The sequence below is a fragment of the Labeo rohita genome, chromosome 20, assembly GCF_022985175.1.
Source record: "Labeo rohita strain BAU-BD-2019 chromosome 20, IGBB_LRoh.1.0, whole genome shotgun sequence".
Classification (NCBI taxonomy): domain Eukaryota; kingdom Metazoa; phylum Chordata; class Actinopteri; order Cypriniformes; family Cyprinidae; genus Labeo; species Labeo rohita.
The window spans coordinates 28,826,094-28,842,693 of NC_066888.1; the positions used below are offsets into that span (position 1 = coordinate 28,826,094).

At 36.8% G+C, this 16,600-nt stretch overlaps 1 protein-coding gene across 1 annotated transcript in view; it reads right to left on the reverse strand.

Annotated features, from left to right (window-relative positions):
- The window catches only part of fermt1 (FERM domain containing kindlin 1), a 41,816-nt gene extending 25,236 nt beyond the window's left edge, over window positions 1-16,580 (reverse strand). Inside the window, exons 1-2 of the mRNA XM_051092139.1 lie at window positions 16,460-16,580; window positions 14,977-15,094 (exon numbers count right to left, since the gene is read on the reverse strand). Coding sequence (XP_050948096.1) covers window positions 14,977-14,983 — 7 coding nt within the window. The 5' untranslated portion in view covers window positions 14,984-15,094; window positions 16,460-16,580. The remainder of the gene's footprint in view (window positions 1-14,976; window positions 15,095-16,459) is intronic.
- Between the last annotated feature and the right edge of the window lie 20 nt (window positions 16,581-16,600).

Here is a 16,600-nt window from a genome sequence, read left to right on the forward strand (position 1 = left end):
CTTTCTTTCATCTGTGGAATATAAACAAAGATATTTTGCAGAAGCTGTTCTTTTTTATACCATAAAAGCAAGTGGGAAGGCCTTTCAAGTACAAAAGTAGTCAGTAATACTTGTACATTATATTTCTATACATTCACACATGTGTGTGTGTATATAAAACTGCCGTTCAAATGTTTGGGGTTCAAAATATAGATTTTTAAATTACATGCTCAGCTAGGCTGCATTAAATTTAAGCAAAAATATAGTAAAAACAGTAATAATGTGAAGTATATTTACAATTCAAAATAATGATTTTCTATTTTAATATATTTTAAAATGTAATTTATTTCTGTGATGCAAAGCAGATTTTTCAGCATAACGACTCCAACCTTCAGTGTCACATGATCCTTCAGAAATCATTCTAATATTCTAAATTCTAAAAGGTGATACTTTTTTTTTATTTCTGTGATGAATAGATAAATCAATGGCTAAAAGGCTAAAAATATGTGCATCATTTTACCTGTTGCTTGAAATAAATTGATTTGCCGAATAAAATTAACAACGCCACATCTGAAAGAAAAAGAACAGTTAGATGACAAATTACTGCAATATGGTTTCATATGCATTTTGTCATGTTACACATTGTAAATGTTTTAGTTACCAGTGCATTTTTTTAATTAAGTTTGGTGGATACAACTGTGATGGCATACGCACTAACCACTGGGTTATACTTATAAAAAAAGTTCCCTCCTGCATATCTGCATGTTAGTGCTTCAAGCAATAAAAGCCTGTACGTGTGACAGTCTAATTTAGGAAACGGCTACCCACGCTGGATCCAGTCCTGTACGGGGCTGAAACGTTCAACAGTAAAACAATTCTTCACTGCCTCTCTGCAGACCTCTGCCATGTTTCTGAAACCTTACGAAATGAAAGCCAACAGGGGGTAGTGTGCAATCATTCTCCTCCATCTGGCCTGTCCACTTAAATTAGCCGGGCCTTGCATCCAACGGCATCTGTTTCCAATATGGTGCAAGGACGGAAGGGTGGGTGCTTGGCTTTGCAGCGGAAAATACAGCCTACTGTACTTTTAAATAGCCCACGGGAGAAGCGGGACGGATGTGGTCCGTATATCGCCTTATCCCCAGATTCCTTGTTGCTGGACTGCCACTTCTTCGGCTTTGAAAGATGTCAAATGTACAATTAGGAAAGAATTCGTGTAATGCCGTCTGTGCACGTGAGCGCAGCTCTGGTGGCACACGATTCCCATGTCCCACACATACTTTGCTTTAAACACTGCTGCTTGCATTGATTTAAAAGTTCCATAATTCAACTTTAAATTCAATTTTTGGAGGCAACTGCATGCTTGTCCAACAAACTGGTGGTGCAGCAGTGAAAAAAAAAAAAAACAGCATAGACTAGTGACGTTATCTTGACATGGCTACAGATGTGAACGAACAAAGCCTTTATATAGCAGTCATACATCACTTTACGCCTTTGCTCGAACATAAATAATCCTGTTTTTACACATGTGCACATTCTTACGGTGCTAAATCATATATCCACAGCCTTTTTCCTTTTTAACTTGTTCTTATAGTGAGGAAAGGCAGTGAAGACAGTCCATACTTCTGGACTGCTTAGACCAGCAGGTTCGAGCCCTCATCCAGTGATGCTCAGACATTTCCTGTCCCACAGCAGTCTGGCTCAAACCGCAGCTTTAGCAAAGCTCTGCGGCAAACATTTCTGACATTATACAGAGACAAACAGTACAAGAGCCACTTGCAAGGATTCTTTCAGGGCATCAAACTTTTCTAATGAGAAAATTTGAAATGCGAAATGCGGTTCAGTTTTATGTGAATTCTGTCATTGTTTACTCACCCTCATGTCTTTCCAAACCCGATAATGTTCTGTGGAGCACAAAAGCAGATAATTTGGTCAATTACAATGCAATCTAAATGAATGAGGCCTTAAAGAAAGGACTTAAAGAAGTGGTTCACCCCAAAATGAAAGTTTGCTGAAAATGTATTCCCTCTCAGACCATCGAAGATTTGGAGAAGGTTTGGAGAACTTTAGCATTACATCACTTGCTCACCAATGGATCCTTTGCAGTGAATGGGTGCCGTCAGAATAAGAGTCCAAACAGCTGATAAAAACATCACAATAATCCTCAAGAGATCCACACCGCTCCAGTCCTTCAATTAACATCTTGTGAAGTGAAAAGCTGCATGTTTGTAAGAAATAAATCCGTCATTAAGGCTTTTCAACTTTAAACCATTGCTTCTGGCCAAAGTATTAATTCATGATCCATAATAATGCTTCCTTCAGTGAAAAAATCCATCTTCTGTTGTCACATCGAAATCCAACGACTACACTGTTTGAGACTGTTTTTACTTGTAATCTGTGCATATTTCTCTCCTGATTCAAACAAGTTGACTTTTTCACAGGAGAAAGCAATATTATGGTCAAAGGACACACATTTTGACCAGAAGTTTTGGAGTTTAAAATGTCTTAATGATGGATTTCTGTCTTACAAACATGCACCTTTTCATTCCATTAGATGTTAATTGATGGACTGGAGTGGTGTGGATTACTTGTGGATTACTGTGATGTTTTTATCAGCCGTTTGGACTCTCAATCTGATGGCACCCATTGGTGAGCTTGTAATGTAATGCTAAAGTTCTCCAAATCATGGATGAAGAAACTCATCTACATCTTGGATGTAAAATGCACCACAAAAAATGGTCCATTCAGCTTGCATGCAGGCATTGTGCTAGCAATGCCAAGGTCATTGGTCCAGTATGCATGAACTGATAAAATATACACTTTGAATGCATTACATGTTGCTTAGGACATAAGCATCTGCCAAATGCATGAATGTAAATATGGCAACTATTCTCAAGTAGGGACTGAATTTAAAGTCATTGTTCACTAATTTGAGAACCATGGATCATTAGTTCATGAAATGGACTTCATTCATGAATGAATCATTCAGTTAAAAACACTGGACTCAAAAACTAGATTTGTTCATGATGAAAGGCATAAAAACTACTTTTAGCACCATTTTATGGCTTTTATGTCCCTTTTGAAGTTTGCAAGCTCCATTAATTTCATAAAAAAGCAAACAGTACATTCCACTCAAGAAGGAAAGGCTTTGGAATGACAAACACAAACAAACAACCCAAAAATGACAAAATGCAAATTTCTTGGTTAACTACTCATTATAGTAGCTCAGTAAATAAGCCACCGGATTTGTTTAAACATTTTGACAAATGAGTTAATGTTCAGATGGTTTGTGATTGTTTGTTGTAGTAGTTCGCATATATCTCAACGGCAAGTTAGCGCTAAACAAAAGATCGCAGTGAAAAATGATTTGTTATTGTACACGTCTCAAGGGACGCCACGCACAGAGTGCCACACCGAGTCGTGATCTTAGACCCAATGCTGAAACGGCAAAGCGAGGTGTTGTGTGAAACCATCTGGAAGAGATCTGGCATTTTTCAAAATCCATTTTTGTTTATCCAGAGGCAAAGACACACATACGTGAGGCGGCCATACAGTTTCCAATGCTGAATGAATGAATTCCATTTTTCCATTCACACTCAGGAAGGAGATGCACTGCAAAATCTGATAAGGCTGATGACAAATCAGAAGAATTACTGACAAGCTCCTGACATTTTTTGGCATGGCTTTCCAGAGCCCTCCATGCATGCTGAAATGTAGATCACTTTGGAAGGCTCCTCTCAGCACAGAGATACTCAAGAAATGTGGTAAATAGTTTTTTTTTTTTTTTGGTAAAATATTCAGTAGGCCTGCAACAACAGGTGTTAAAAAAGAATAAATATAAAAATATTTTTTTTTTTTTTTGTATATTTTTAATTGTATTTTTTTTCTGATTAATCAAAAATAAAAATCTAATCAATTTATTATAGCTTTGAGACACATCCTGCCCCAAATCATTTTTGTTCATACTGCTTAGTGCATCTATTCAGTTTGCTGAAAAAGTTAAACGTGTTAATAAATTTTGCTTACAAAATGTCCTGTCACTAATGCCATGTTTATATTTAAAGTAAAAATTTTCAGTTCACTGTAAAACGTTTTAACCACTTAAAAACTCAGCAGCTGCCTTGAAATTTTAAGTTAAATCAGCTTAAAACTACAAGTCATTTCAACTCACTACAATATAATGAGTTAAAATGACTTTTTACAGTGTTGCAATTTTGAAGTTTGTTTCTTTTTTTTGCTTGATGTTTTGACTTCAGAATATTTATTATGATGAACAGCAAACGATAAGGAAGGATGCTGAAAAACATTTATAAAATAAGTAAAAAAAAAAAAAAAACTACAAGAGCCAATCAAAATGTCCCTCTCAATGACTGGGGGAATGAATGCAATGGCTGAATGGGAAGACATTCAAGCAAACCAATGAACACCAATGGAAGTTTTTGGAATGAAATGAGCCATAAATTCTCCAGAAACATGATAAAGGGCACTTAAGGACAGAAAAATAAAGAACAAATATTTAAAAATAGAACAAGAAGTAACAGTCAACAGTAAACTGTTTAAGTTAGCTGCAATGCTTGAGGCAAGAAGTGACAGGAACTGAGATTGATGGATTGTAATTTACTCTTCTATGGTAAATTTGTTTCCAAGCTAGGAATAAAAGTAAATATTTGAATGTCTCGCACACTTTATCGAGTGTCAGTTGAATTTCTGCCATGCCCTGCAAGTTTAGACATTTCTAGTGCTTTTGGAGTCGGCTGCTTCCTGTTTCTATAGCCATGGTTACAGCCAACTAATCCACAGACATTTGTTACAGTTGCACGTTTTGAACTGCAGGTTGCGGAGGGCAGATTTCTCACACATGGAGAAGGAATTCAGACCATTGAAAGATCCCCGTCCCACACTGTTTTGAGATTAAATACTCAGATATATATATTCAAGTGTTCTCCACATGCTTCGGGCCGCCCTATAGCAAGACTCCCCACATTTTTCAGGCGGATGGCATGCCAAACTCATCTGCGGTCATCTTCAAAAGAGCCAAACGCCTCCGGCAACACCTCCTTTGTGTTTACGCACCGCCTGAAACATGTTAAAAGGTTTCATTTCTCATTTAGGGCAAGCATCGTTAGCGTAAGTTGTTTGTAAAATATTCACTCTGCCTTATATTTGGCAGTCAAAGGTCAAGAGGATCCATCAGCAGCAACATGAGGATTATCCCGTTGACATTCCAATTTCGGAGTCTTTTCTCTCTGACTCATGGGAGAAAGGTCTTGCTCTCTGTGCTGGCAGGCCAGGCATCAAGGAGCAATTACTGTCGCATTAGGGATCATCATGACATGCTGCTCAAATACACAGAGAAGCTACTGTTTTCATCTGTTCCTTGAATGCACGTCCATCAGGTAGACACATTTAGCCTGCCTAAAGCCTGCCTGGAGAACTTTGAAGTGCGCTCGTGAGGAACAAAACTCACAGGTGTCCTCTAGTTGAACCTATCGCAAACGATTTAGCACCTCTTGGCGCAATTTCACTTCATTATTCACGTACCCTTCCACTATCCTTTTAAGAAGAAATATGGCTACGCTATATTCCGTCGATGGGATGTTATCTTTGGCTGGCGGAGAGGAAATGATTTTATCTTCCCCCTTTCGTTACATGCTGAAATATTCACTACAAAGCTTTGGCTAATGATTGCTTCTCAATTACTTTGAATTATCGCATGACGTTACACCAGTTTCACGGAAACGCTCATGGACGCTTAAGGTTGCTGCCACTGGAGTCCCAAATAAGACGTATGCAATGCAGGATTTATCTGCTTTGCACTTTATATACGTTGTGCAGAAGTGCAGACATAAGTAATTATCAACTTTCATTAAATTATATGCTGAATATGAAGTTGTGTCTTTATAGTTGTTTATGAAGTTGTGGCTTTGCAGTAATCATTTTGTCAGAATATGAAATTATCTGCTTTGCACTTCAAATATGTTGAAGTGATTGCTACAAATCATTTGCTAATGATGCTATCGCAATTACACTGAATTATTATGTTGCATGTTCAGAGTTGAATGGAATTTGCAGTTTTGGCAACTGGAAGTCATTGTCGACTTTTTCATTAGAATTCCTCATTGGAAAGCCTTTTCTAAAATCAGTAACCCTAAGTTGTGGCTTTGCATTATGCATTTCATCAGAAACCTAAGAAAATATGTGCCCCTGGACCACAAAACCAGTTATATTTGTTATATTTGTAGCAGTAGCCAAAAATACATTGTATGGGTCAAAATTATTGATTTTTCTTTTATGCCAAAAATCATTAGGATATTAGTAAAGATCATGTTCCATTAAGATATTTTGTAAAATTCCTACCGTAAATATATCAAAACTTAACATCTGATTAGTAATATGCATTATTAAGAACTTAATTTGGACAACTTTAAAGACGATTTTCTCAGTATTTTGATTTTTTTTTTTGCACCCTCACATTCCATATATTCAAATAGTTGTATCTCTGCCAAATATTGCCCTAACCTAACAATCCATACATCAATGGTAAGCTTATTTATTCAGGTTTCAGATGATGTATAAATCTCAATTTAAAAATATGGACCCTTATGACTGGTTTTGTGGACCAGGTTCTCAATTGCACTGAATTATTATGTTGCATATGTTGCATGGAGTTCGCACTTTTGGAAATGAGACAATAAGTAATTATTATCTTTTTAATTAAATTACATGCTGAATTCCTAATTTTCTAACAATGGCTTCTAAAGAACCCTAAGTTGTGGCTTTGCATTAATCATTTTGTCAGAAGATGAAAATTATCTGCTTTGCACTTTAAATATGTTGAAATAATTGCTACAAATCATTTGCTAATGATTTTTTTTGCAATTACACTGAATTATTATGTTGCATGTTCAAAGTTGCATGGAATTTGCACTTTTGGCAACTGGAATAAGGAATTGTTGACTTTTTCATTAAAATAAATGCTGAATTCCTCATTGGAAAGCCTTTTCTAAAATCAGTAACCCTAAGTTGTGGCTTTGCATTATGCATTTAATCAGAAACCTATGAAAATATTGCAGTTACAATATTTTTATACTGCTGCATGAACAAAAAAATGTGCATTATAATAGAATTACAAGCTTTTTTTGAATCACATGATCATTCAGAAATCATTCTAATATGCTGATTTATTATTAGAGCTATCAATGTTGGAAATAGCTGTGCTGTTTTAGTTAAAAAGAACAGCATTTATTCAAAATACAAATCTTTTCTAACAGTGTAAATCTATGCTACCACTTTTTAATAATTTAACACATCCTTGGTGAATAAAAGTATTAATTTCTTTCAAAAAAGAAAGAATAAAAATGTACCGACCCCAAACTTTTGAACAGTAGTGTATATTGTTAGAAAACCTTTCTATTTTAAATAAATACATTTATTAATCAAAGAATCCTGAAAAAAGTATCACAGGTTCCAAACAAATATTAAGCAGCACAACTGTTTTCAACATTGATAATAAATCAGCATATCAGCGTGATTTCTGAAGGATCATGTGACACTTAAGACTGAAGTAACAGCTGATGAAAATTCAGCTTTGCATTAATTATATTTGAAAGTACATTAAAATAAAAACCATTGCAACATATGCAAACATTTTGCAACATTACTGCTTTATTCTATTTTTGATCAAATAAATGCAGCCTTAATGAGCATAAGAGACTTCACCACAAAGCATTTGACAACATTTGAGCTAACATATCACATCACAAAATGCCGGTCATCAGAAATGCCTGCAGACGTGATGCAGTTTCCGCCACTGGAATCGCAAATAAAAACTTAAGCAACAATGGACTTATCAGCTTTTCCTTTTTTTCTTCAAGTGAAAGAGCATCGGAATTCTTGACATTCCTGTCAGAGCCGGCTCTGGTAATGGATCTCAAGATGGCAGGTCTGTATTGTAGCAGCTCATCTGAGATGTTCTGGGATAGCTCTCGGCTTACAGGAACCTCCCTGAAAATGGCCTCAGGTGCAGGGATTACCGCTCTTCTGTGTGCGGAACAAAACCCAGGCCGAGTTTCCCCTCTCAGCACCAAATCCCACAATGGGAGTTTACATCATAACCACAAGAAAGAAACGATGTCTCACCAAACAATGCATGTTTATCTGACCCTGGACCTTGCGGGATCGCGCACAAAGTGACTTCTTAGACTTTCGTTAGTTGTGGATGCAACGAGAGAGGACTGAACGATTAGATGATTGTCCTCAGGGTATGACGTGCCAGATCATTTTTTGTTGAATAAAGAAAGCGAAGCGAGCTTTCGCTGCATCACCAGCCACCAGAGTTAATGTTTAAAGCTGACATGAACTTTAAAGTTAGCGATTAAACACATCGATCCACGACTATTTATTCTTCTGCTGCTTTCGGCCTGGGTAATGTTACACAGAAACCGGAACTGGCGAAAGATTTGCGTAATGGCACTGGAATGGGCTTTTAACCTATACAGCGCTCGCCATTTAGTCAGTGGTCACTCGGACTGTGATTTTACCACAGCAGGCCTTGAAACCATTTCCGCAAACACATGGCATCAAGGCTGTCTATGGTAACAATTAAGCCTTTAAAGATGCCTGGACACCCTAAAAAAAGACAAATTAAAGCCCATCCTTCCTATACACCAACCAGCCCACAATGTCTGGAGCTGGCGACCCCGTCGCAGAGCTTTCATCCCGATCGCTCATCTAGTAGAAATTGATTAAAGGCCCTCTAGATTACTTCCTTTTCACAAAGCTATTATTTTCCAATAACAGGAGTCCAGATTGAAGACTGTTTAACCGTTGTGTCCCTCCGCTCATTCTTATTTGTGTTTTTGTTAGGGGTAAATGAAGCGGCCTCGCTGTTTTTCTCGCTCGTCATCAGGCTCTAATACCGGAGCTGCTCGGGTAACATTAGACGCTTAAACGTCTCTGAGCACCAGACCTGTCACGGCTCTGAGTGAAACCAGTCACCCTCCAGACCTCGGCACAAAGGGTCCGGGTCACAAAAGGTTCTCTGAGAGAGTCTACTGTTGTATTTAAATGCTTTTGAAGTCACAAACAACAGAGTTCATCTGGATAATAGTGGTCCCTCATGACTTTGACCTCTCTGGGACGAGATTCCCCCATGACTGTAAGGCTTCTTTTCTTCCTACCGCTCCACTCATCACCTGCGAGTCATGCTATCCCTTCCGGGGGTCATCGGCAGGGTTAGCGGGGTTAAAGGATCAATGCGATTTCTGCTGCCCTTAACAATGGAAGCAGACTTGCCGTTCGGGGATTAAAAATGTGGAAGTGAAACAGACTAACTAGACTATTAGCACTAGATTAGTCTGGCAACAAAGGGAAAAGTTGGCTGCCCAAGAAAAGAACTAAAGAGGATTATAATGGTGAAGCAACATTTCAAGTTCTTGTTATGGTTCTTCCAAACAGGCATGTTAGGAATAGGAATACGTCATGCTTTCTGCTTAAAGGGATAGTTCACTCAAAAATTTACTGCATTCAAAAAAAAATAGTTTGCATTTACATAATATATGTATGTACTTCATTTGGACAACTTTATAAGTGATTTTCTCAATATTTAGATTTGTTGCACCCTCAGATTCCAGATTTTCAAATAGTTGTATCTCAGCCAAATATTGTTCTATCCTAACAAACCATACATCAACGGAAAGCTTCATTTTTTTTATCAATTTGTTATTTATCAATTCCTCCCCTTTATGTTCTTGGAAAGTTCATGATTTAGTTAAAAATTTTGTCATTACTCACTCAAAAAGAAAGACTGAATCAGTGAATCAGTGAATCATTAATCATTCAAATGAGATTTTCTCAATGAATTCTTCACAAAAGCCATCTGAATGATGCATGAATCAAACTGATTCAGTTCTCAAGTTCAACTCAGTGATTCAGTCCGGTCATAACAACCCACCTACGGTCAAGACTGATAATGAGTAATGACTAAATTCTGGTCTCTTTATAACGCAAAGGCATTGTATGACTTTAGAAAAATTGGAATATTGTGCACAAGTCTTATGGACTACTTATGATTCTTCTATAGTGCTTTTGGATTTTTGAATTTGAAAAATCCTAATCTGCATTCATTATAATTGCACCGAGATATGGCCAGCATATTATTAAAACATACTCCTTTTTATGTTTCACAGAAGAACAAAGTAAATGTTAATTTTTGAGTGCACTAATCCTTAAGAATGAAGTTGAAAAGGTAGAAAAACAGATGGCTGTCATAAAAGATGAAGATAAAGAGGAATGGGACACTTTGATTTTTGAGAGGAACACCAGAAGAACGCTTGAGTATGCTTGGCAAACAGGATGTTCCATCGCTTTAAATACAGCAGTTATCCAAAACACCTGAAACACCTGCTTTTATCTGGGCTCGGTATCGGAACAAGAACATATTTTCCATTCTTGTTCACTTGTGTATGGCAACTTCAACCCATTCAAGTCTCACTTTGGCAACATGAGACGTCTGACAAAAACGACTGCGCATGAAACATCGACCTCAAAAGAGGGGGAAGTCCGCTTGGGGAGAAAAAACAATATGCTTACAAATGGTTTTGCCAAGAAAGCATTACAGTACATACGCACATGCAGGTGGTCCCAGACACGCTACACAAACAGACGCGTTTGATCGGACAGCATCTTCCCTGGTGGCTTTAGTGATTAATCTGATGGTGACTGACTTTTATCTAGAGACACTTCACTGTTTGGAGACAAGTAAGAGCAGGTGCTGTTATGTCTCATGTCGTAGGCCTCTATTCTCCTCAGTTCAAGAGCACTGTGGAGGATCGTAGGGGTCAAAGAAGATGTTTTGAAAAATAAAAACAGTCACACAATTTATCATACTTGTGCGCTTGAGCGTACTAATCACTTCAATGCAATTTCTTCACACTCTTAAAAACAAAGGTTTCAAAAGGGGGTTTTCGCAGCAACGCCTTAGGAGAAGTATTTTTGGTTCCTCAAGGAACCTTTCAGTCAATAGTTCTTCAAAGAACCATTTTTTTCTTGGTGTGAAGAACCAGGCCAAACCAAGACATTGCAAGTTCACCATTCACTCAATGTTTATATGCGTACCAGTTTCTCTAATTGCATGAGGGTATATTCCTTAATCCAATTACAGCACATTTTGTTATAAGTTTAACTGATTAAAAGGATACCACCACCAGTGGGAATATTGGGGAGTTTCCAGTTATTAACCAAAACTGTATAAAAGTGTGAGTTACAAGTGAGATCGCACGAACCGTTGGCTGAATGTCTGATGCATATGTGACCTTGGACCACAAAACCAGTCATAAGGGTACATTTTTTTGAAATTGAGATTCATACAACAGGACAAAATTTGGTTGAGATACAACTATTTGAAAATCTGAAATCTGAGGGTGCAAAAAAATCTAAATATTGAGAAAACCGCCTTTAAAGTTGTCCAAATGAAGGTCTTAGCAATGCATATTACTAATCAAAAAAAAGTTTTGATATATTTATAGTAGGAAATGTACAAAATATCTTCATGGAACATGATCTTCACTTAATATCCTAATGATTTTTGGCAACTGACTGGTTGTTTTACCTTTCAGTCATGTGGTCTTTTAGCGGTCCTTGGTCATTCAAAGTGGTCAATGTTCCCAGAGACTACGAGTAAGATGGTCAGATATTCTGCATACATCTCTTTTTTTTATTGCTTCCACCAATAAAGTCTAATTTTGATATCTGGAACTCGATTTGAATGATTAACATTTCAAATTAACGTTGACAATAGATGTTGAACTGACATTGAATTTTTGTCACTCAACGTGGCAATTTCACCGAATATCAGCATCTTATGATGTTGTGTGCTTGCTGGGTATGGGCAGGTTTATGTACTGTATGGTCTTTTTCTGATCTTTCGATCTAATCATTTTAAATAAGCATGTGAAATTACATATGAATGCAGAAGAAGACATCAGAAAACTATTCAGAGAGCAGCAGCTTTCAGTTGTGCTCTGACAGTCGCAAAACTACGCCGAACACTGTGGGTTTGTGTTAGAATCAGGACTGGTCAGAGAACATTGTGCTTTTTACATTTATCGCCTTTAAAACTAAACTTACGGTTTTAGTCTGCAAAGTTTAATGTTTAAGAATTTGGTCCGAAAGCAGAGAAGAGGTGATCTTTAGTGGCTGTTCAAAAAAAAAAAAAAAAACAAAGCAATAAGGTCTCCAAAGTGGACAACCTCAACACATTTCAGACCCCGTTCACACCTGTATCTAGGATCGTCCACTTGTGATCAGATTGACAAAAAACATCTGAATACCAGGTGTAAACAGGGCTCAAGATTGGTGGCTAACACAGCAAGCTTTCTGGAGCTTCTGAAGCAGAAGATGTGACTTGCGTCTCCTGAGCGGACCTTTCCTCATCAATTCGAGCGTCAAAAGAACAAGCGCGTTTTAACAAGGAACCACAGCGTTCTTTTTGACAGAGGGGAACAAAGCTGGCTTTTGTGAGCCTGTTCTGGGAGGCCAGTAGCTCTTGTCATGTACATGTGAAATTAATTACGAGGAAATACTAAAACACTTGGGTGGAAATTGCTTTTCACCAGATGTTCCGCATGTGAGGATCAATTTAGTATTCTTAGCAAAGCGAAATGACTCCATAAGTTCGATTCTGGCCCCTTTGATGAAAGCCAATCTGTCACTCAAGGCACGTAAAAAAGGAGCTGAACTTCTATGCTACTGTTTGTTCCACTTTATGGAGCCTGAGGTAATATGATTACTTAACCAGGTTAGGAAAATAGAATGTTTCGTTCTTAGGTAGAATTTGACATAATGACAAGGGGGCCCAGTCTTTCTCAATGATCCATACACAAACCAAGCGAGAGGGCCTTGGTTCTCAGTGACGGCGGGAACAGGGGCCAAATGAATCAAAGATGAATTACAGCCTTTATATGAGATAACTGTGCGATCTGAGAATTAATTACCCGTCTTATTTACTTTTAAATAGGACTTCTGTCTCCTCTCATTGAGTTTCTCTTCTGTCTTTAGAAAACGCTGCATGGCTCACATCCACGTTAGCTGATCTACAGGCAGTCCTGCAGTGCAGAATATTGAATTAAGGTTGGGAACGCTGACTTTGAGCCAGACTTAGATTTTCATGAATGAAGGGCTGCTAGAGTTCGCTCTGTAATGCTTCATGGGATTTCTGGTTGATTAATAGGGTTGGCACAATGCAGAGAAATGAGGCGCAAATTGTGCACTCCATCTTTTAAAATTATGCGTCCACTCAACTCAATAATCTCAATTGTTTCTCCTAGACTGGACTCTTGCTTAACTGCGAACAAGTGTGTTTCATAACGTTATCATAAATAATTTTTTATTCATTAAATAATTTAAAAAATAATCACTTTTCCATATAAATATTAAGCAGAACAACTGTTTTGAGCACATTAGAATGATTTCTGTAGGATCATGTGACACTAAAGACTGGAGTAATGATACTGAAAATACAGCTTTGCATCACAGGAATACATTATAATTTAAAATGCATGAAAATAGAAAACAGTTATTTTACATTGTAATAATATTTCACAATATTACTGATTTTACAGTGTTTTTGATCAAATAAATGAGCATTAGAGGCAAGCTGACGATTAAAACTGTAAAACAGCAGGCAAGAGGGCAGCACGGTGAATAAACATTTCAAGTATGTGACTATCACAGTGTTTTTACAGTATAACCATAACATGTGTTTGCTTGAGACCAGTGTAACAGAATCACTTCCCAACCTTGTCTGTCCAAAGTTTTAAACAATCTTTCGACCCACGTCATGACCAGCTAAAAACAATAAACCTGGTTACTTACAATTGATATCTGGTCAAGGATACAAAAGACATGATGTAGCAATCTGGGTATGTTTGGAATAGCATATTAGTATACTACTCATAGTATGCAATATATATCCAATCTATATCCAATACAAATTGTCACTGCATAGTATGCAGTAAGCAGTTTACTAGTATTTATAGTTTTTGTTTGCGTAACTGACAATCATCCATATTATATCATTCAATCATACATATTATGCATGCTTTAACAAAGAAAGAAACTGTATGACTGTAAATACAGGACAAGTCCACTGAGGGACAGTGACAATTATTTTCATCTATTGTAATCTATTGCATACCGAAAATTGCTATCCATAGACATTAAGCTGTAAGTAGCTTTTAATATTCCTTTGAAGATTTTATTGCTATATTTTTAAGACAGATGCCAAAACATTTCCACAGAGGTGAGCAGGAGTGTGTGGCTATGTTCAGAATAGCATACTACTCATACTACTTTTGCAGTATACAGTATGCATACATAATATGCATATTTTCTGTACGCATGCAATTCTTAGCTGACCGACTATATTCATTTACCAAAATATGAAGTGTACAATAAAGCACACTTCTGAAATACTATATTGTACAATGCACTTAAATTGACTTTTCTAGTCATGCTGAACATTAGTTTACCGACTTATTTGAGTAGTTAAAATTGTATTAAAAATGCAGCGTCATTGTTTGCATGCCACAAATGCTATCCATAAATATTAAATTGAAAATAATCTAGAATATACTTTTTTCTGTATTTTCAAGACAGACGTTGATGCACATTTACTGTATACATGGAATACTCTAAGTATGCAAAAAAACAAACATACTTCACAATGCAATGCACTCATATTGACTTTCTATGTCCAGTGTGATTAATATTTACATTTATATTTTACTATTATACTACTTAGTTTTTGACTGCATTTTTAGACATGAAAAATGTTAATAAAAATGCAAAACGACCATATTTATTTCAAAGTGACATGGTCGTGACAACAACGTTGCACAACTGTTTGAAACGTTGCTGCACGCCTACAGTTTCACTGACTATTTTTTAATAGCGTACATATTATTCTACTCAGAATTCAGTACAAAGCAAGTTACTTACTGAACATGGCCTCTTCCTGTTTCCTCTGTAAGGTGGTCTCTGAACATCAGGTGGAAGGGGTACCAGCAGATTCAGGGAGGTCTTCGAACCCGGATCAAAGAGGTGTGTTTTTGAGCATCTGGGGTTTGTTTACGACAATGTTAGTGGCACATCATGGTAATGGAGTGTGTGACGAGAGAGAGAGAGAGAAAAAGAAAGAGAGTGAGTTAGGGAAAGAGAAAAAGCGAATTACAGACACACTGTTTACCCATGCGGATGAATAGACATCAGCCGCTATTTGATTCTCTGCTGTAATTTAAGGCAGTGTTTGATCCAGCTGATTATTCTCTACACTTTGTGAACCCAGAGCAGTTTTTCACAGAGATAAATAGAGCAAACAGGCAATTAAGTCACATGACCCGAGAGGGCTGGAAAGTTGCTGCATACTGATTCTTACTCACTTAATGAGAACTCTTCATTTATTCTGTGAAATTCTGAATAATGAGTTGGACTTTTTTTTCATGAAAAAAAAAACGTTTTTAAAAAATGCACAAAAATAGCCAGTATGTCTATTTGATACATATTTGATAAATATGTAATTATATATGTTTCTATACTATTATAGTATATACTATATAATATTAGAAATACTGGCTATTTTTCATTTTCAATCACCAATGCGCATCAAGACTGTATCTATTTGAAGAAAATACTGTTAAAACTGTGAAATATTTTTAAAATTTGAAAATAACTGTTTTCTAGTCTAATATATTTTAAAATATAATTTATTCCTGTGATGCAAAGCTGAATTTTCAGCATCATTAATTCACTCCTCGGTGTCACATGATTCTTCAGAAATCATTCTAATATGCTGATGCTCAAGAAACATTTCTAATTATTATCAATGCTGAAAATACTGTTGTGGTTTTTAATATTTTTGTAAAACCATCATACTTTTTTCAGGAAGTTTTGATTAGACATTTAAACCTTTTGTAACATTATAAATGTCTTTACTGTCACTTTTGATCCATCCTGCATCTTTGCTCAATAAACGTATTTTTTTTCTTTTGAGTAATCTATTTTTAATGGCAGACCATTGTGACGGCTGGATTTTGGTCTATTATTAAAAGCCAAAGTTTTCAAGTCCCATGCTTTACTGGGAATGCAACTACATAATATTTGAAAGTATAGACACACTTTCATAAGGCAGATTAAATGAAACTGTTAAATTCCTACAGCCAGTCGTTATGAAAACATCACAATTCAGGGTTATGTCAATATCAGCTACGATGCAGAAAAAGACAAGCGCAGGCATTTAGATAAGTGTTGATAAGTGCACAATCGCATCTAGCAAAATACACAGTCGAACATGAGGATCCCGTACCGTGCCACAAGAGGCGTGCTCAGTTAAATGTTTACACAGCTGCTCTCAAGATTATTATTATTGTGAAACCACACACTTTTAATGTTGCTGTGTGGATGCCAAGACGTGTCTGCTCTTTACCTCCCTTCTGAGCACTTCCAACTCCTCTCCATACTGCGTAGAGCCCAAAGTGACAGATTCATAGGAGATTCTGTGAACGTTCGGCCATTATATTGCACATGTCTCCGGCCGTGTTTTAGAAAGATAAATAAAGAAGTTGTT